Source organism: Cetorhinus maximus, chromosome 6, assembly GCF_964194155.1.
Source record: "Cetorhinus maximus chromosome 6, sCetMax3.hap1.1, whole genome shotgun sequence".
Taxonomy (NCBI): Eukaryota; Metazoa; Chordata; class Chondrichthyes; order Lamniformes; family Cetorhinidae; genus Cetorhinus; species Cetorhinus maximus.
Genome location: NC_135884.1, coordinates 130,233,304 through 130,255,284, shown reverse-complemented (window position 1 = coordinate 130,255,284; position 21,981 = coordinate 130,233,304). Strand labels below are relative to the sequence as shown.

Sequence of the window (21,981 nt, the reverse complement as noted above, 5' to 3'; positions counted from 1 at the left end):
TTCCTGATACGCATTAACGACCTAGACCTTGGTGTACAGGACACAATTTCAAAATCTGTGGATTGAACCGTGAGGAAGATAGTGTAGAACTTCAGAAGGACATCGACAAGTTAGTGGAATGGGCGATCAAGTGGCAGATGAAGTTCAATGTGGAGAAATGTGAGGTGATTCAGTCTGGTAGGAAGAACATGGAGAGACAATATAAAGGGTACAACTTTGAAGGGGGTGCAGGAGGAGAGGGACCTGGATGTATACGTGCCTAAGACATTGAAAGTGGCAGGACATGGTGAGAGAGTAGTTGATAAAGCATGCAATATCCTGGTCTTTATTCATAGGGGCATAGAATGCAAGAGCTAGGAGGTTATGCTGAACTTGTATAAGATACTAGTTCGGTCTCAGCTGGGTACTGCACCCAGTTCTGGCGCCGCATGTTAGCAAGAATGGTTTCACGGATGAGGAATTTCAGTTATGAAGATAAATTGGAGAAGTTGGGATCATTGTCCATACAGAAGGTTGAGAGGAGGTTTGATAGAGGTATTCAAAATCAAAAGGAGTCTGGAAACCGTAGGTAGGGAAAAAACCGTTCCTGCTCGTGAAAAGATCAAGACCGAGAGGGCACAGACTTAAAGTAATTGGCAAAAAAAGCAAAAGTAACATGAGGAAAAGCTTTTTCGTGCAGCGAGTGGTTGGGGTCTGGAATACACTGCCTGAGATTGTGGTGGAGACAGGTTCAACTGAGGCATTCATAAAGGACAAACCAGCAACTAAAAAATATATATAGAAATAGAACCGATTTTGAGGACTACTTGCTTGAGATCAAGAGCCAGAAATGGCATGAGCTGTAATAAAAACAAAAACAAAAAACTGCGGATGCTGGAAATCCAAAACAAAAAATAAAAAATACCTGGAAAAACTCAGCAGGTCTGGCAGCATCGGCGGAGAAGAGTGCAGTTGACGTTTCGAGTCCTCATGACCCTTCAACAGAATGTTCTGTTGAAGGGTCATGAGGACTCGAAACGTCAACTTTGTTCTGTTGAAGGGTCATGAGGACTTGGAACGTCAACTGTGCTCTTCTCCGCCGTTGCTGCCAGACCTGCTGAGTTTTTCCAGGTATTTTTTATTTTGGCATGAGCTGTAGTTTGCTTTCAACATATAAAGGCTTCTCATAAAAGGCACCATTTTCACTGAAACCTTAGCACAAAGACTTCTCCTCTGCAAAGCTCCTTTAGTCTAAACACCACTCTCTGTTACATGATAAGTAATAATCTAAAGGTAGCTTTGCAAATACGAGTCAGATCATGCATAAGGAAATATTGAAAAAGACTTCCATTTATATTGCACCTTTCATGACCTCAGGATGTTCCAAAGTGCTTTACAGCCAATGAAGTACTTTGGAAGTGTAGTTGCCGTTGTAATGAAGAAACTGTGGCAGCTAATTTGTGCGCAAACTCCCACAGAAAGTGACGTGATAATGACCAGATAATCTGTTTTAGTAATGTCAATTGAAGGGTAAATATTGGCCAGGACACTGGGGATAACACCCATTCCTCTTCAAAATAGTGCCATGGGAACTTTGACGCCCACCTGAGAGTTCAGGCTCCATTTTAAATGTCTCATTCAAAAGAAGATATCTTAGTATTGCACTGGAGAGTCAGCCAAGATTCTTGTGTTCAAGTCTCTGGAGTAGGATTTGAACCCACAACATTCTGATTCGGAGGTGAGAGCACCACCACTGTGCCACAGCTGACACAAAAACATGTTTTTGTATGAGTGAGCCTTCAAATTACTCCTATGTATTTTGTATTTACATAACAAGATTGCTTTGTGTTGATATTACCAGAGGCTTTTGGTACTTATAGAATTATCTTATTCAACTTTCAGGATTGATTTCACAGCACAGGAGCAACAGGTAGAAAATGCCAAATAAAAAGCTGATTCAGAAGGAAAGGGTACACACAGAAAGATGGTCCAGTCAAGGCACAGGCAAAAAAAATCAATTTTTAGCCTCTTAAGCTTAAACTGCTGCTGGCACAGTCGGGCTGCCATTCACAGCAACTCTGCGAGAAAAATCACGACTAAAAGTTCATCAATTACTGTAAGTCACAGCATTTAAGTCAACCTTTAAAGCCTCCAAAAATCCTTCCAAAAAGGGGTCAACGTGTACACCGTATGGACAATGTGAATTGCCAGTGCGTGTGCGTGCGAGTGGTCGCCATTTTGAAATGTGAAAAAAATAACAATCAGTAGTTCATATTAAATTAATGTGTCAAAGCTTACTGAATAAATTAATTCTACAAAGGTAGCTTAAACCACCATGAAAGGAGTGCTATGTTTGGCTGCAGTGGAGAGCTTCAGTTGGAGATTGATGACTGAGGGAGTTTAAGGGTTAAATCCTATCTAAAGTCTCGTCTTTCTTTAATTTAGCAATTAACCAAAAGTTACTATTAGGGTTGGAGGAAGGTGAGTTTTGGACCGGAGAGGAGAGGCCAGCGAGAGTAGTATAAAAGGGCACACAAAAAAGAGGCCGAGACCGGAGAAGAGAGGCATACCCTCAGGGCCTTCAGGCAGTGGAGTTCGAAGTGACATCATAATTCAAAAAGTGATGCGATGCAGGGGACGCAGCTGATTGGTAAGTAGGGTCAGGTGAGTACTCCTACTTGTACTTTTCCTACTAATTAAACTGCTGCAGCCCATAAGCTAAAACAAAATAAGGTGAGGACTCTGGACTGCAGAGGGAATGTTTGGAGCGGAATTAGGCCCCTAGCATAGTTAGTATTCTTTAAAGGGAGTAACTAATGAGTTTAATCTAAAGGGAAGTCATGGCAGCAGGGCACACACCCGTGATATGCTCCTCCTGCGCTACGTGGGAAGTCAGGGACACTTCCAATGTCCCTGGCGACCATGTGTGCATGAAGTGTGTCCAGCTGCAGTTACTGACTAAACGCATTACGGAGCTGGAGCTGTGGGTGAATTCACTGTGGAGCATCCACGATGTTGAGATTGTCATGGACAGCATGTTCAGTGAGGTGGTCACACCGCATGTAAAGAATGAACAGGCATAAAGGTGACCACCAGGCTGCATAGAGGAAGGCAGGTAGTGCAGGAATCTCCAGTGGCTGTCCCCCTCTCTAACAGATATACCATTTTGGATACCATTGGAGATGACTTCTCAGGGGAAAGCAGCAGGAGCCAAGTCTATAGCACCATGGGTGGCTCTGCTACACAAGAGGGGAGGAAGAAGAGTGGCAGGGCTATAGTAACAGGGGATTCAATAGTAAGGAGAACAGACAGGGGTTTCTGCAGCTGCAAAAGAGACTCCAGGATGGTATGTTGCCTCCCTGGTGCCAGGGTCAAGGATGTCTCAGAGAGGCTGCAGGGCATTCTGAAGGGGGAGAGTGAACAGCCAGTGGTCGTGGTACATATTGGTACCAACGACATAGGTAAAAAAAAAAGGGATGAGGTCCTACAAGCTGAACACAGGGATTAGGACGTAAATTAAAAAGTAGGACCTCAAAGGTAGTAATCTCAGGATTACTACCAATGCCATGTGCTAGCAAGAGGAGAAATAACAGGATATATCAGATGAATACGTGACTGAAGAAATGGTGTAGAGGGGAGGGATTCAAATTCCAGAGACATTGGGACCAGCTCTGGGGAAGGTGGGACCAGTACAAACAGGATGGGTCGTGTCTGGGCAGGAACGGGACCAATGTGTTTGCTAGTGCTGTCGGGGAGGGTTTAAACTAGAATGGCAGGGGGATGGGAACCTGAACAAAGGCAGCATGGGTTTACGGAAAGGAAATCATACTTAACTCATCAACTGGAGCTTTTTTGAGGATGTAACTAGTAGAATAGATGAGGGAGAAACAGTAGATGTGGTGTAATTGGATTTCAAGAAGGCTTTTGATAAGGTCCCACATAAGGGGCTAGTGGGCAAAATTAAAGCACATGGGACGGGGTGTAATATAATGGCATGGATTGAGAATTGGTTGACAGACCAGAAACAGAGAGTGGGAATAAATGGGTCTTTTCCCGGGTGGCAGTTGGTGACTAGTGGTATACCGCAGGGATCAGTGCTTGAGCCCCAGCAATTCACGATATATATAAATGATTTGGATGAGGAAACCAAATGCAATATTTCTAAGTTTGCCGATGACACAAAACTGGGTGGGGTTGAGAGTTGTGAGGACGATGCAAGGAGGCTTCAGGGCGATTTAGACAAGTTGTGTGGGAAAACACATAGCAGATGCAGTATAACGTGGATAAATGTGAAGTTATAAACTTTGGTGTGAAAAACAGAAAGGCAGATTATTTAAATGGTGATATATTGGGAAATGTGGATGCACAAAGGGATCTGGGTGTCCTTGTACACCAGTCAATGAAAGTAAACAGGCAGGTGCAACAAGCAATTAGGAAGGCAAATGGTATGTTGGCCTTTATTGCAAGAGGATTTGAGTTCAGAAGTAGGGATGTCTTACTGCAGTTATACAAGGCCTTGGTGAGATCACACTTGGAATATTGCGTGCAGTTTTGGTCTCCCTACCTAAGAAAGGATATATTTGCCATAGAGGGAGTGCAGCGAAGTTTTACTAGGCTGATACCGGGGATGGCAGGACTGTCATATGAGGAGAGATTGGTTCAACTGGGCCTGTATTCACTAGAGTTTAGAAGAATGAGAGGGGATCTAATTGAAAAGTATAAAATTCTAACAAGGTTAGGCAGAGTAGATGCAGGGGAGATGCTTCCCCTGGCTGGGGAGTCTAGAACCAGGGGCCACAGTCTCAGGATACGGGGTAGGCCATTTAGGACTGAGATGAGGAAATATTTCTTCACTCAGAGGGTGGTCAACCTGTGGAATTCTCTGTCACAGAAGGCTGTGGAGGCCGGGTCACTGAGTATATTCAAGAAAGAAATTGATCATTTTTTGGATATTAGGAGCGTCAAGGGGTTTGGAGAGAAAGCGGGAATATGGCGTTGAGATAGAGGATCAGCCATGATCATATTGAATGGCGGAGCAGGCTCGAAGGGCCGAATGGCCTATTCATGCTCCTGGTTTCTATATTTTAAACCGTCAAATTCATTGCTTCGGCATCCGATGTAGTATTCATCGAATTGTTTGATTCATTTTGGCTATGGCATCATCATAAGGATCTCATTCTGGATCAAATTCTCCATTTTCGCTTTCAGGATCATCCCGGCACAACAAATCATTTTCCTCTCCATCCATGAATTGGATATTCTGCATTATTTGAACAGTCTGATGACACTTTGTGCACTAATAGCATCCCATGATTTGATCATGAAACCACATAAAACCTCAACTGCGGCAGCACATATATTTGCATTATGTCAAAGTTTTTGCTCCATCAATCATTCACCTATTCCATTTGGCACGAACATGATCCTTGAATGGCTTGTTTAGGTACACATCCAAAAGTTAAACCGCAGACATTAGCCACCCTGGTATAACTGCAATACAGGTGTTATTTCTTCACAGACACCTTTTGATCTATTCGGCTTTATGAGGTTTGAACAGGTCCCACGCTATTAAGTTGCAATCTTTACATAGACCACTAGGGATGCTTATTCCACACATTATTGATCCATAACTTCACCCCATCTATTCAACCACTATCATGGATATGCACAAAATCTCTTGCAGGGAACTTGATTTTCACTAGGGCTGTTTACAAACCTCTCCATTCCACAGTTTAGCTGCTGGACATATCAAAATTCATGGGCACTTCATCCATGTTGCCAATGTGACTTAATGGGTACTCAAGTTTTTGCACTGTCTGATGATGCACTGCTGAAAACTGGTAATTTTGGCATTGAGGTATCTTTGTAGTCTCTGAGCAATCTTAACCTTCTATTGCAGACTGCTTCATTCAACAAAGCTGTTGCTCTGAAATCTTTGCTGAACTTGGGATTTGATTTGGCCCATTTAACTATACACTCATTACATTTCTGGTGACAATGTAACCATTCTACGAATTTTCAAGGGCCCATTCCAATATTTGCTTCTCAAGAGCAGGCCAGTTGCTAGTCCATGTTGTGATGCTGCATTTAGTCTTGGACACCTTCTTCAGGGTGAGTTCCTTTTTCTTCCATTCTTGCTCCAGCTTTTCACTAACATCGAATACCCTCGCTGCAGCAGTTATGTGATGAGTTAGCAACTGTTATGATTTTTAGCTCGGAAGCAGTTTCGTACTTCATTCTTTTTACTGGAGGACCCATTTCTATATGGTACTCACCATGTTATGTTCTGTGTGGGCGTGTCTTAAACTCCCATGCATCTTCTTCGCAACGCACCTCATATCTCCAGCTTGATCCCATGCGCTGACTTACAGTTAAACCAAGTAAAACATGTATTTTTCAGACAAAAAATTGAGGCCAACTGCTAATGCGAGAATAGCAATTCATAGTTGAAAAGGGGGCTGATGCATATGCCAAGCATATGCAAAAGCATTATTTTTGGCACCAAAAAATTGAATCATTTTATGCTCCAGGTCAACTTATATGTCCAAATACACAGTAGATACATTTAATTTATTTCTTCTATAAGGATCCTCAGAATAATGACCATTGTCTACGATACAAATGCATAGCATGCATCATTGTTAACACCAACAACTTGCATTTATATAGGACCTTTAATGTAGTAAAACATCCCAAGGTGCTACACAGGAGTACAATCAGACAATAACTATCAACAAGCTAAAAGATGAGAAACTAGGACAGGTGTCCAAAGTTTGGTCAAAAAGATCAGCTTCAAGAAGCACCTTAAAGGATGAGATAAAAATAGTTGGCAGAGAGGTTTAAGAAGTAAACTCCAGAGCTCTGAACAATGACAGAGGGTATGGCTGCCACTGATGGACGTAGAAAGTGAGGATACAGAGCTGCAAGAGCACAGAACTCAGGTTATAGTGTTGAAGTACGTTACAGAGATAGGGAGGGGTGGGAGCATGGAGAGGTTTGAACATAGGATAAAAATATTAAAATTGAGGCATTGGTGGACCAGAAGCCATTGTAGCTCAATAAGCACAGAGATAATGAGTGAACAGAAGTTGGTGAGAGCCAGAACACAGGCAACAGTTTTGGATAAGCTTAATTTGATTGATACCTTTACTTGGGTACATTGTTGTGAACCTTTATAACTTCAGGCTTAAAAGTCTGAAATAGGAAAACTGGATGCTTCATCAGCTTTTATCTGTACAAGACGAAGGCAGAAAGTTCATCAAGTCAAGTTACCTTTAGAAACATTCATTCATAAAAGCACGCAAACCCATACAAAACCTCACAACTGAGATGTCTAGTAAATGAAGACTAACACAGATTAGAATCACATTTTACATAAACGGAAAATAAAGAACCACTTGCTCGGCTTTATAACATTGAAGGCAGCATCCGTTCTAGAGGTGAACGAATAAAGATCTGTTTGAGGCTAATTGTAGAAATTAGGTTTGCAATGTCCGCCAGGAAGTCGACAACCAAGGAAACAGTAACACATATACACACACCACATAAAGAAACACTGATTTTTAAACAGCAGTAATCTGTAACTACTGTGCAAGTCCTACCCCGGCTTTAGAGTATTGATTTCATAATTAAATAAACAGTTTTGTGTCTTAATAATTTAGAATTTTCTGACAGACATACTATAAGCTCCCTTTTGAACTCAACATAGCTCTATAATTGCAGTGAATTGCTAAAAAGCCCAAGATAAATACCAGTTTTTACTAGACACATAACAATGATTGTTGTGCATTCCTTGTCAAACAATCTCAGATTTTTTTTCCCATAAAAACAATTAAAATTTTTACAGTTAAGATCTACCATAAGAATTGGCTTTAAAGAAAGTTATTTTTTTCTAGTTTTAGAAAAAGAAATTGTCTGAGAAGTACTTGAAGAATGTAGTCACTAATTTGTTCTTATTGCCTCTTTCTCCTGGACATAATTGATATATTTTCTAGCTACTGCAACACCACAATGTTCTAGTCTATTTGGCACACTGCACGACAGCATCCCCCATGACTTTTCTCAATGTTTTGTTGGCAAGGCCTGGGTTAACAAGATAGAAAATTTCTCTCTTATAAACTGGGTGTGGAGAGGGATCTACAGATCAAAATCGTGCATCAACTTTGAAATTGCACCACTGGTCTCCATGTGAACTAAGGGCAAGGGAGGAGCACAGGTATACAATGGTTGCGAAATCTGACCTCGCATGCACGCAAGAAACATTGATGCTGTGTAGTTCCATCAGAAAATCAATAAAAAGGTAACTGATCCAATACCTATGATGACCACGATGCAATGTGCTGCTACTGCAATAGAATGTTCTCAAACTGGAGCGAAATTGGTGGCTGTGAGGAATACTCAGTGAAAAATTCCCTTTCCAACAATCTAAAAACAAGAATCAGGTTTGTGCCGATATGGCCACCAGTCACAGGAGATAGTTGCAGGTGTTGTCTTTGTAATAATCTTTACATAAGTGTCAACCACGACTCAGTTGGCAGCAACCTCACTTTAGTGAGAAGGTTGTGAGTCCAAGTCCTACTCCAGGACTTGAGCACAAAAATCAAGGCTGACACTTCAGTGCAGTAATGAGCAAGTGCTGCATTGCCAGATGTGCTGTCTTTCAGATGAGACGTTAAACCAAGGTGTCACCCTCTCAGGTGGATGTAAAAGATCCCATGGCATTATTTTGAAGAAGAACAGGGGAGTTTTCTCTCATGTTCTGGCCTATATTTATCCCTCAATCAACATTACTAAAACAGATTATCTGGTTATTATCACACTGTTGTTGTGGGAGCTGGCAGTCTGCAATTTGACTGCTGCGTTCCCCACATTACAACAGTGTCTACACTTCAAAAGTACTTCACTGGCTGTAAGGCGCTTTGGGATGTCCTGTGATGAGTTAAAACGCAAGTCTACATTTCTTTCTTCTGACATGAAGTATTCTCCCATCAGAAAACATTCTTAGAAGCCAAAACAAGTAAAGCTTTCCCTTTTGAAGGGAGCCTTCTCCAAATGTTAGTTGGGACTCGAAAGCAAACACATCTTTTTGATATCTTTACCAGGTCTTAGTCCCATTATACTCGTGTTTGTGAAATTTGATCACAACTGTGAATTTATTATGAGTGTCCAAGGATTTTTATTTTGCAACCAAGTTGGTTTGTGTAAAGTAAAACTTTACCAAAATTACGGTAGCTCTTCAATTGGAGCTGTCTAATCTTAATCTTATTTTGCTGCCCTTTCACTGAAACCTCTCACATTCTTCCTTTCAAATACTTACCCAGTTCACTTTTAATGGATGCTATAATCTATGTCTCAAAAGGCATTTGTAGTAAAATGATCCATGTTGTAATAGTTCCTTGTGCAGAAAAAAAAAATTCTAACTTAGCCCTTGCTTGACTAATTCATGAATGTATCCCTCTTTGTCACCAATTTGTAATTCACTGGAAAGAATCTTTCACTATTTACTTTCTCAAAACCTGTCATATATTTGAAAGCTTCCATGAGAAACCCCTTGATCATTTTTTCAAAAATCTGTTCATAACTATAATCTCTTATTCCTGCTATATCACTGCAGTGAATCTTGGTATTTTCCATGCCCTTCATATCTTTTCTATCTTGGGGTGCCCAGAACTGCATGAAATACTCTGTGGCCTTAACAACAAAATATTGGACAAATTCAACAACACTTCTTTGCTTTTATATTCTTGCACTAATTATATGTACAAGAGTTATAAACAGAGAGTAAAGAAAAATAAAAATATAAAGTATTTTCTATCAGCTTTGTTACTATACTCGAACATTTTCAAGAAAAATAAATCACGCTTTGTAATGCATTAGAATGCAACAACAAAAAAAAACTAGCTACAAAAAATTAGGATAAAAGCAAAATGCTGCGGATGCTGGAAATCTGAAACAAAAACAAAAATTGCTGGAAAAACTGACAGCATTTGTGGAGAGAAAGACAGAGTTAACGTTTTGAGACCAGATAACTCTTCTTCAGAACTAAAGAGAAATAGAAATGTGGTGAAATATATATTGTGTAAGGGGGGTGGGACTGATGAAGCTGGATAGAAGGCCAGTGATAGGCGGAGGCAAAGGAGAGATTGCAAAAGATGTCATAAACAAAAGGTTGAAGGGGTGTTGATGGTTGTGATACTGGCTAAGGGAGGTGCTAATGGTGACATTAAGAGTAGAAAGCAGGGTGAGCAAGTGACAGATGGCCCTAGTGGGGATGGAGTGGGGGGAGAGGACAGTGTGGGAGAAAAGATCAAAATAGGCTAAAAGGTGGGGATAAAACAATGAATGGAAATACATTTAAAAAATAATAATAGAAATAGGTGGGGGGAAAATGTATATATAAAAATTAAAAAATAAATATTTGAAAAAAGGGGATCAAAAAGGGGTGAGGATAGAGGAGAGAGTTCATGATCTGAAGTTGTTGAACTCAATGTTAAGTCCGGAAGGCTGTAAAGTGCCTAATCGGAAGATGAGGCGCTGTTCCTCCAGTTTGCGTTGAGCTTCACTGGAACAATGCAGCAGGCCAAGAATGGACATGTGGGCATGAGAGCAGGGTGGAGTGTTGAAATGGCAAGCGACAGGAAGGTCTGGGTTATGCTTGCGGACAGACCGAAGGTGTTCCGCAAAGCGGTCACCCAGTCTGTGTTTGGTCTCTCCAATGTAGAGGAGACAAAAAAATTAGGTTTGTCATATGGTTGAGGTTAAAACTTAACAATTGGCACCACTTTGCTAAACTGACTTGCAGCAATAACACTGGGGGCTGAAGTGGAGAGCCTTTGGAATCGTGATGTGTGATTAACTCGCACTCATTGATACAAATGCAAGAAGTATGCCATCTGTGTGCTGTCTTCAGTTAAACCTCCTGCTGATTACCACATACCATCCCCCCTCAGCTGATGAATCAGTGCTTCTCCATGTTGAACACCACTTGGAGGAAGCACTGAGGGTGGCAAGGGTACAGAATGTACTCTGGGTGGGGGACTTCAATGTCCATCACCAAGAGTGGCTCAGTAGCACTACTGCAGACTGAACTGGCCGAATGCTAAAGGACATAGCTGCTAGACTGGGTCTGCAGCAGATGGTGAAGGAACCAAGAGGGAAAAACATATTTGACCTCATTGTCACCAACCTGCCTGCTGCAAATACATCTGTCCATGACAGTATCAGTAGGGGTGACCACCGCACAGTCGCCATGGAGACGAAGTCCTGCCTTCACATGGAGGATATCCTTCATCGTGTTGTGTGGCACAACCACTGTGCTAAATGGGATAGATTTCAAACAGATCTGGCAACTCAAGAATGGGCATCCATGAAGCGCTGTGGGCCATCAGCAGCAGCAGAATTGTACTCTAACGCAATCTATAACCTCATGGCCGGGCATATCCCCCACTCTGCCATTACCATCAAGCCAGGGGATCAATCCTGGTCCCATGAAGAGTGCAGGAGGGCATGCCAGGAACAGCACCAGACATAGCTAGAAATGAGGTGTCAACCTGGTGAAGCTATAACACAGGACTACTTGCATACCAAACAGCATAAGCAGCAAGAGAGAGACAGAGCTAAGTGATCCCACAACCAATGGATCAGATCTAAGCTCTGCAGTCCTGCCACATTCAGTCGTGAATGGTGGTGGACAATTAAACAGCTCACTGGAGGAGGAGTCTCCACAAAAATCCCCATCCTCAATGGTAGGGAAGCCCAGCACAGCAGTGGAAAAGATAAGGCTAAAGCATTTGCTAGAATCTTCAGCCAGAAGTGCCAGGTGGATAAACCATCTCGGCCTCCTCTGGAGGTCCCCAGCATCACAGATGTCAGTCTTCAGCCAATTTGATTCACTCCACGTGATATCAAGAAATGGCTCAAGGCACTGGATACTGCAAAGGCTATGGGCCCTGGCAATATTCCGGCAACAGCACTGAAGATTTGTGCTCCAGAACTTGCCTGGCTGTTCCAGTACAGATACAACACTGGCATCTACCCGGCCATGTGGAAAATTGCCCAGGTATGTCCTGTACAAAAAAAGCAGGACAAATCCAAACTGTCTAGTTACTACCCCATCAGTCTACTCTCCATCATCAGTAAAGTAATGGAAGGGATCATCAACAATGCTATCAAGCAGCACTTGCTTAGCAATAACTTGTTCATTGATGCTCAGTTTGGGTTCCGCTAGGGCTACTCAGCTCCTGACCTCATTACAGACTTGGTTCAAACATGGACAAAAGAGCTGAACTCCCGAGCTGAGGTGAGAGTGACTGCCCTTGACATCAAGGTAGCGGTTGAACGAGTGTGGAATCAAGGAGCCCGAGCAAAACTGAAGTCAATGAGAATCAGGGTGAAAACTCTCCACTGGTTGGAGTCATACCTAGCACAAAGGAAGATGGCTGTGGTTGTTGGAGGTCAGTCATCTCAGCTCCAGGACATCATTGCAAGGGTTCCTCAGGGTAGTGTCCTCGGCCCAACCATCTTCAGCTGCTTCATCAATGACCTTCCTTCCATCATAAGGTCAGAAGTGGGGATGTTCGCTGATGATTGCACAATGTTCAGCACCAATCACGGCTCCTCAGATACTGAAGCAGTCTGTGTCGAAATGCAGCAAGACCTGGACAACATCCAGGCTTGGGCTGACAAGTAGCAAGTAACATTTGCACCACACGAGAGTAAGGCCAATGACCATCTCCAACAAGGCAGAATCCAACCATCGCCCCTTGATTTTCAATGGCATTACCATCACTGAATTCCCCACTATCAACATCCTAGGGGTTACCATTGACCAGAAACTGAACTGGCCTAGCCATATAAATACTGTGGCTACAAGAGCAGGTCAGAGGCCAGGGATAGTGTGTCGAGTAACCCACCTCCTGATTCATCAAAGCCTGTCCACCATCTACAAGGCACATGTCAGGAGTGTGATGGAATACTCCTCACTTGCCTGGATGAGTGCAGCTTTCACAACACTCAAGAAGCCTGAAACTATCCAGGACAAAGCAGCCCGCTTGATTGGCACCACATCCACAAACTTTCATTGCCTCCACCACTGACGCACAGTGGCAGCAGTGTGTACCATCTACAAGATGCACTGCAGGAATTCACCGAGGCTCCTTCGACAGCACCTTCCAAACCCACAACCACTACCATCTAGGAGGACAAGGGCAGCAGATAGATGGGAAAATCACTACCTAGAAGTTCCCCTTCAAGTCACTCACAATCCTGACTTGGAAATATGTTGCCATTCCTTCACTGTCGCTGGGTCAAAATCCTGGAACTCCCTCCCTAACAGCACTGTGGGTGTACCCACACCACATGGACTGCAGCGGTTCAAGAAGGCAGCTCACCACCACCTTCTCAAGGGCAACTAGGGATGGGCAATAAATGCTGGCCCAGCCAGCGCTTCATGAATGAATTTTTTTAAAATCCACTGAACCATTCTTCCTTAGATGTGGGAGTGTAAGATTGTGGCCAAAGCATCTTCAATTTCCACCCTTACATCCCTCAGCAACCTAGGATACATCCTATCCATACCAGATGACATTTCTATTTCGAGGTCTGCCAACCTTTTTAAGCATCTTTTTACCTTTTTTAATCCTATCAAATTTCTCCTTTCTGCCTGCTCCTTTACTGTGACATTTGCAGCACATCTTCCCTGGTGAAGGCAGACGCAAAAGACTTGTTTAGTACGTCAGTCCTGGTCTCAGCCTCCATAACAAGATCTCCTTTATGATTCCAAATCGGCCTCACACTTCTTTTGACTACCTTTTTACCATTTGTGCGCTTATAAAAGACTTCTTTATACAAGCTACTGCGAAGTCTGAAACCCAGACCACTCCACCTTTCTAGCTAAAGGGAACTGTTTAAATTTATGGAATAACAAAAAATAAAAGGTTGGAATTAAAAAATATACACTTTTCTGCTCTGGAATATTGCTGGTAATACTTTGAGGAACTTATACAAATCAATGTTTTATATCTGTAAGTAAAAACTGGGTATCAGTAAAAGACCATGAAGCTGTTGTATTGTCAGAATTTTTTCACAAATATCCTTCAGGAAAAGGGACCTGCATCCTTACCTAGTCTAGTTTATAGGTGACTCTAATCTCACACCAATGTGGTTGATTCTCAACTCTCCTCCAAAGTGGCTCAGCAAGTCACTCAGTTTTATTAAATCCTTACACAGCAGCAGTTCGAGAAAACCACGACTACCCTCTCAGAGCAACTAGGGATGGGTAATAAATGACGGACTTGCAGGTGAAGCTCACATCCCGAGAATCAATTTTTCAAAAGTTTAATGTATTAAAAAAGTGAAGTACCAAATTAGCAAAGGGAAAGAACTGTTGCTTCAAACTGTTCACTCAGGAGACATACTGCTCTGTTACAGTACAATGCAGTATTCACCATCTAACTGGTTAAAATTCCTCATATCCTCTGAGTAATACTGCAGTACTTTTATCACCCATTGGCTAAGTATAACATGACTGCTGACATTTTTCCATTCACTGACCAAGCCTATTAATAGACAGGTTGTTTATTTCCCAGTGAATGGTAAAGTGTGAAAGCTGGCTTAATAAAAAAAAACTTTCCTACATCCTTACCCAGGAGGCAGTGCTTCCAGGTTTTGGGCTGATGTCTGAGGCTGTTCTGTCAAGTTAGGAGCTGCTTCTGATGTCTCTCCGACTGCAGATGAATTGGTGGAACTTACGGTGCCAGCGGTCGAAGGGCTGGTGTCTGAAGCTGAGGGAAGTGTTACAGCTGGGGGAGCGGCAGGGTTTAAGTCATTACTGCAGTTGTCATTGTCACTTTCATTTGAAGCAGTCTCTCCATTTGCTGAAATTATATGAAAATAAACTCACATTGGATGATTGTTCAAAAAAAAACCTTAGAGTGAACTGTTGGAGGTAATGCTATGATAAACGGGGGAGACAGAGGTGTAGTGGTGATATTACTGGACAAGTAATCTAAAGCTCTGGGGACATACGAACATACGAACCAGGAGCAGGAGTAGTAATGGGCACTCAGCCCTTCAAGTCTGTTCCACCATTCAATAAAATCATGGCTGATCTGAATGCAACCTCAACCCCACATCCCTGCCTATCCCTGATAACCTTTCACCCCCCCTTGTTAATCAAGAATCTATCTAGCTCTGCCTTAAAAATATTCAAAGGTTCTGCTTCCACTGCCTTTCCTGGAAGAGAGTTCCAAAGACTCACAACCCTCAGAGAAAAAAATTCTCTTCATCTCTGTCTTAAATAAGCGACCCCTTATTTTTAAACAGTGGCCCCTAGTTCTAGATTGTCCCACAAGACGAAACATCCTCTCCACATCCACCCTGTCAAGACTCATCAGGATCTTAAAGGTTTCAATTAAGTCGCCTCTTATCTTTTAAATTCCAGTGGACACAAGCCTAACCTGACCAGCCTCTCCTCATAAGACAACCCACCCATTCCTGGTATTAGTCTGGTAAACCTTCTCTGAACTGCTTCCAACACATGTACATCTTTCTTTAAATAGATGTGGTTTCACCAGTGCCCTCTATAACTGAAGCTTAACCTCTCTACTTTTGTAATCAATTCCCCTCACAATAAATGATAACGCTCTGTTAGCTTTCCTAATTACTTGCTGTACCTGCATACTAACCTTTTGTGATTCATGCACTAGGATACCAGATCCCTCCGAATCTCAGAGCTCTGTACTCTCCCACCATTTAGATAAGTTCCCTTTTTATTCTTCCTGTCAAAATGAATGATTTCACATTTGCCCACATTATACTCCATTTGCCAGATCTTTGCCCACTCACTTAACCTATGTCACTTTGTAGCCTCCTTACAACCTCTTCACAATTTACATTCCTATCTATCTTTCTGTCATCAGCAAATTTAGCCACCATTCCTTCAATTCCTTTATCCAAGTCATTTACATAAATTGTAAAATGTTGAGGCCCCAACACTTATCCCTGTGGCACACCATTCGTCACATCCAGCCAGCTGGAAAAGACCCATTTATGCCAACTCTCTGCTTTCTGTTAGCTAACCAATCTTCTATCCATGCCAATATGTTACCTACCCACTGGACCATGAGCTTTTATATTCTGCAATAACCTTTGATGTGGCATTTTATCAAATGCCTTCTGGAAATCTAAGTATGTTATATTCACCGGTTCCCCCCTTATCCACAGCACAGGTGACTCCTTCAAAGAACTCCAACAAATTGGTTAAACATGATTTCCCTTTTACAAAACCATGTTGACTTTGCCTGATTGCCTTGTATTTTTCTAGGTGCCCTGCTATAATATCTTTAATATTAGCTTCTAAAATTTTCCCTATGACATATGTTAGGCTAACTGGCCTATAGTTTCCTGCTTTCTGTCCCCCTCCCTTTGTGAATAAAGGAGTTATATTTGCTATTTTCCAATCTAATGGAAACTTCCCTGAATTTTGGAAAGTTAAAACCAGTACATCAACTATCTCACTAGTCACTTCTTTAAAGGCCTTAGGGTGAAGTCCATCTGTCCCTGGGGATTTGTCACCTGAAGCCCGAGCCATTTACTCAATACCACTTCCATGGTGATTGTAATTTTCCGGAGTTCCTCTCTCCCTTCCATTTCCTGATTTACAGCTATTTCCAGGATATTACTTGTGTCCTCTAAAGTGAAGACTGAAGCAAAATACCTGTTTAATTCATCCGCCACCTCCTTACTTTCCATTATCAATTTCCCAGACACATTCTCTATAGGACCAACACGCACTCTGTTAAGTCTTTTTTTACTTAAATATCTATAGAAACTCTTACTATCCGTTCTTTATATTACTAACTAGCTTTCTCTCTTACTCTAATTTTTCTCTCCTTTTTGTCAATTTTTGCTGTTCTTTCTATTCTTTCCAATCTTCTGACCTGTCCCCCAACTTTGCGTAATTATTTGCTTTTTCTTTAAGTTTGATACTATCTTTAACTTTTTTAGTTAACCACGGATGGTGGGCCCTCTCCTTGGAATTTTCCTCTCTCATTGGAATGTATATATTCTGTGTATTCTGAAATATCCCTTTAAATGTCTGCCACTGAACTACTATTGACATATCCCTTAACCTCTTTTGCCAGTTCACTTTAGCTAGCTCTGCTTTCATGCCCTCATAATTGTCCTTATTTAAGTTTAAAATACTGGTCTTGGATGCACTAATTTCTCCCTCAAAATGAATGTAAAATTCAATCATATTATGATCGCTGCTACCTCAGGATGCCTTTCCTAGGAGGTTATCAACTAATCCTATCTTGTTGCTCAATACCAGGTCTAGTATAGCCTGCTCTCAGGTTGGCTCCAGAATGTGCTGTTCTAAGAAGCTATCCCAAAAACATTCTATGAACTCTTCATCTACGCTACCTTTGCCCATCTGATTTTTCCAGTCCATATGTAGATTAAAATCCCCCAGGATTATTTCTGTACCTTTCTGGCAAGTTCCCATTATCTCTTCTTTTATACTCAGTCCTACTGTGCAGTTACAATTATGAGGACTGTAAAGCACTCCCACAAGTGACTTCTTGCCTTTATCATTCCTCATCTCAATGCAAACCGCTTTTACATCCTGGTTTCCTGAACTTAGATCATCCCTCTCTAATGTGCTAATACCATCATTAATTAACAGAACCACCCCTCCACCTTTTCCTAACTTCTTGTCCTTCCTAAATGTCACATACCTTTCAATATTCAGGTCCCAATCTATGTCATCCTGTTGCCATATCGGTGTAGTGGCTATCAAGTCATACTTATTGATTTCTATTTGCGCTTTCAGTTCATCTTCCACACAGCCCAGGTCACTTTAATATTGTTAAATCTTTTTCTTTTACATAAAGTCCACCACTTTATTTCCCAACAAGGCAGATAGTAGACAAAATCTAAAATAGCATTTTGACTTACCTAAGTGACATAACAGAGTTTATGGCTTCAAATGTTATTTCAAGAAAGTCCATTTTTGGAAGAAAATAAAAAGTTTGCATAAACAGCCCTTATCAAGTCTAGTAAAAATCAAATGCTTTCAGTCTATCAATGCAAATCAAATTATTGGACATAAAGTTGACCAACATTAGTTTCTACTGCATCCATTTTAAAAATTAATCTACAATATGCTTGATTATAGTTTAATTATATTTTTTTGAACTTGAAGTATATTGGTAAAGTAAAGGAACACGTGGGCTGTTCCCAATACCCCATTCTGAAAAGTCTAATTGCCTAATGGGAATCAGCTCACATAGATGTTGGTCAAAATAGGATAAAACATTTTTCAGTTACATTTAGGTGGTAAACTAATGGTAATAGTCATACAGTTACACATCACCTTTCATCTCCTTAAAGAACTGATTGGTCATTGTTTTCCAATGGGCTTCCCATTTTCCATCCCAAAATGATATTCTAGCAAATATCAATGAGTATCATAGCCTCAAAAAGAGCATTCAACAGAATGCTGAAGTTTCCTTCTTCTGATGATTCAAAACAAAAAACTTTCTGGATTTTCTTTCGGACCCCATCCAAAACTACTTTCTGTAACAAGTCTTCAGAAATTCCATAAATATGTTAACATTTTTTGCAAAGTACAATGGATGGATATAGTTCCAAGAAAAACAAGAAATTCATTTAGTGGGTAAGTCATTAAAATTAACCAATAGGTAAATAGTTTAAAATTTGGTCATAAGAAAAATATAACCTTTTGCCTATAAGAAGCCTATTCTACTTTCAAGAAAGATATCAAGAATAAAGGGTAGATGACATGAAATATGTCTTTATTTAAAAAAGAAAATTATTTCCTTTCAAAAAAAGTTGCAATTGGGAAAGTTATCTGCACAGTCTACATAAGGTTTAAAACTCAATTAACTTTATTAGTACTTGCCTATTCCACTAGAACTTGCTGAGTATGAAGGTATCTTGGATGCATTTTTCTGTTTACTTTTGGCACTATCAAGGACCCCATTTGCTGTGTTATCTCCATTAATGACGGACTCTCGTGCAACCCCACCATTCTGTCTGTGTGATCTGAGGAGAGAAACAGAAGACAATTAAATTCCTTAAATGGTTTATCAGTCTTCATGTATTTCTAAGTTCTTTAATTTGTCACTTTGGAACTTTCCTCAGGCTAGTATTGTTAAGCCCACAAACAAAAGAAAAGTTGTAAGATGATAGAGTATCCTTTTCCATTCAGGCATCTTCCTTCTTCCTAGTTTTCCCATGCTAAGCTGCAGCACTCTGCCAATTGTCACTGAGTTGACCTTGAGTAGAATGTCTTCATCAGGTGAAGGCATAAGCAATGCTCAATAGTCACCAGATATTTAAGAGTAGGACTCGCAACCTACCAGCTTGTGGCACAACTTTTCACTGAAAACATCTTGTAACAGCATTTGCTCACTGTCTATACATTTTCAAATCAAATGTACAACTGCTATCTCTACTTTTATACACTGCAACATAAACTAAATGAAAATGAGGTTCTTGCAGGTGTTGCTTTAACTTTAACATCAGAGGTAAGCACTTTAAGAATAGTTGCAGTCAAAATTATGTCCGCAGCTCTTCCTGATTCCAATGCTGAGTGATGGTTGTCTCTAAAGTTTGAAGAAGGAGCCGACCCACTCCATGCTATGTGATCTGCTCAGTTATCTGTATGGCTGGTAGGCACTTTCGAATGTGGCTGTCAGCTATTTAAATTCAAGAAGTTACAGCAAAATTGTCAGGGGATATTTCATGAGCTGAACTTTGTTCAACAAGTTGGGTTGAGTCAAGGCAGTTGGAACCTTTATAAAGGTAGGTTAAACCTGCTTACCTCCTTCAATTGGAAAGGGAGAGACTACACAAAGAAACAAATACTGTATATATCATAACAGCTTTGCATTTAGATTGTGGCTATTTATTGCTCTTGAAGTTGATTTGCATATCAACTGCAAGTATATATATTTATGTTAATGTTAGTCATTTAATTACTCTTCTATTGTTCAATAAATTCACTTGATAGTTAACATCTGATGTGATACTGTACCTCAAGATCACAAGGAGCTAAGATTCACTTATATGATTAATCTATAAACCAGAGGCCAAATTATCCAGCGTGAGAAGGTTAAAAAAAACATAAAACATAAGTGGTGGACAGAAATGCTGGCAAACTATCAAAACAGGTCTTCACACCAGTCTGGAATAAGTCTTAGTTTTCAGATTCTCGATAAGAGAAAACTCATTTTAATTTAAGTTAATTTTGGCAGGAATTCCAATCCTGCACTCCTGTGGGGACTTAGTGAGCTGATTAAAGTAAAGCAATAGTTTCCTTCCCTTCAAAGAATTTAGTCATTAAATGCCAGACAGAATAATTTAAGATTCATAAATCTAATGGAGATATTAGATAATTCTGATAATACAGTGAGAAACATTTCAACAATTTTCCATTCTACAGATTGTGACCTCAAAATAAAGATAAGTTAATTATTATGTATTACAGTCACTTCTCATGTTATTAAATGGTCATGCTCAATTAAACAAAAGGACACAATTGTAAATGTTTCAAGCTATATAGAAGTCACCAATTAGAAACTATTTGATTGCTTACGGGCTCTTCTGCGTCAATAAAACACGGGCACAATGAGCTAAATGACTTCCTTCTGTGTTGTTTCATCCTATGCAAATCTTTTTGTTCTTTGATTTTAACTTGATTTTAATTTTAAATCTCATTAGGTATTCTCACATCAACAACTGAGGAAGGTTGGTAAGTGACATGCTCTCACGCTTCTGCCAGCAGAAGCGCACTTGCAGACTTTTCTTCCATGACCAATGCACAAGACACCTTGAATTTACTGTTAAGCAAACTGTCGAGGAAACCCATGTTCTATCATGCTGTGATGCAATTATTTTAGTGAATCGTCACATTGCATCATAAATCCATCCTACACGTATACTTCAACATATAATGTGACTAATTTTTTGGATACTTTAATTCATGCTTCCCTTGTTATACTTGCAGAGACAGTTTGATTACATTTTTTGTCAGACAAGAAAGGTTATTATTAATATTTTGTTTTTTCTTGAATATTGTCCCCCCAACATCCAACAGACCTAATTTTAATGCTTTTCACCAGTCAGTAACTGTGGACATTCCACAACTCTAAGATATGTCTCAGGCACTTGTTAGTATAATTGGGATGCCAAAAGTATACAATTTGTGTAGAAGCACATCAGCATATATCCAAAGCCACATTAAGAAAAGGTTTCAACACATTATGAACGTAATTTTCCTTTACGGAAAATACAATTTAAATAGTTAGAAATTATTCAAAAATGCTTTGAACTGAAAGGTTTTGTTTTACAATTTGGTGTTGCACTGACTTTTATTGTAATTGTATGACAAAAACTCACCCAATTTGCTTTTACCTGTATTGGAAGAAGGTGAAAAGCCCCACAAACAAAGCTTTCGTTAACATCCAGTAATGAGAAGAAACTTGTATTGTCTAACCAACTGTTTGCTAGCAGAAGAACAAACCAAGGCGGTCAGCAAGCAGATTTACCGCCAAATCACAGCAAAATATAGAGGTTAAATTGAACAGCCCCATGAAAATTAGCTTAGGGATCATACTAAGTGACTAGCCTGTGCCTGTTCATTACAATGCAGGTAGCACGCCAACTTTGTTCTGCAAGATCACTTGAAAGATCTCTGCTTCCAGCCAATGCTAGCTGCATTGTTCATGGCTGCATCAGCAAGGGGGGAAACAATATAACAAGTGCTCATTTAAAACTAACTTGCATGCCTACAGGTAGCCTATACTTCTTAAAGGGGAGGTGCACTGTGGCTGCAGCAGGTGCCGGGACTGCAATTAAAGAGAATATGGCTGGAAAATATCCAAGGTATTTGGATACACCACTGGACATCTGCAAGGAGCAAGGAACGGAAAAGTCCTGAACCAGCAGGGGTAAAGCAAGCCTTCCAAATTCGTGGTT

At 40.6% G+C, this 21,981-nt stretch overlaps 1 protein-coding gene across 2 annotated transcripts in view; it reads right to left on the bottom strand.

The window, feature by feature from the left end:
- The window catches only part of wwp2 (WW domain containing E3 ubiquitin protein ligase 2), a 240,278-nt gene that overhangs the window by 86,813 nt on the left and 131,484 nt on the right, over positions 1-21,981 (bottom strand). For both annotated transcript variants that reach the window (XM_078544500.1, XM_078544501.1), the window contains exons 7-8: positions 18,902-19,044; positions 14,621-14,852 (exon numbers count right to left, since the gene is read on the bottom strand). In XM_078544500.1, the coding sequence (XP_078400626.1) occupies positions 14,621-14,852; positions 18,902-19,044 (375 nt within the window). The remainder of the gene's footprint in view (positions 1-14,620; positions 14,853-18,901; positions 19,045-21,981) is intronic.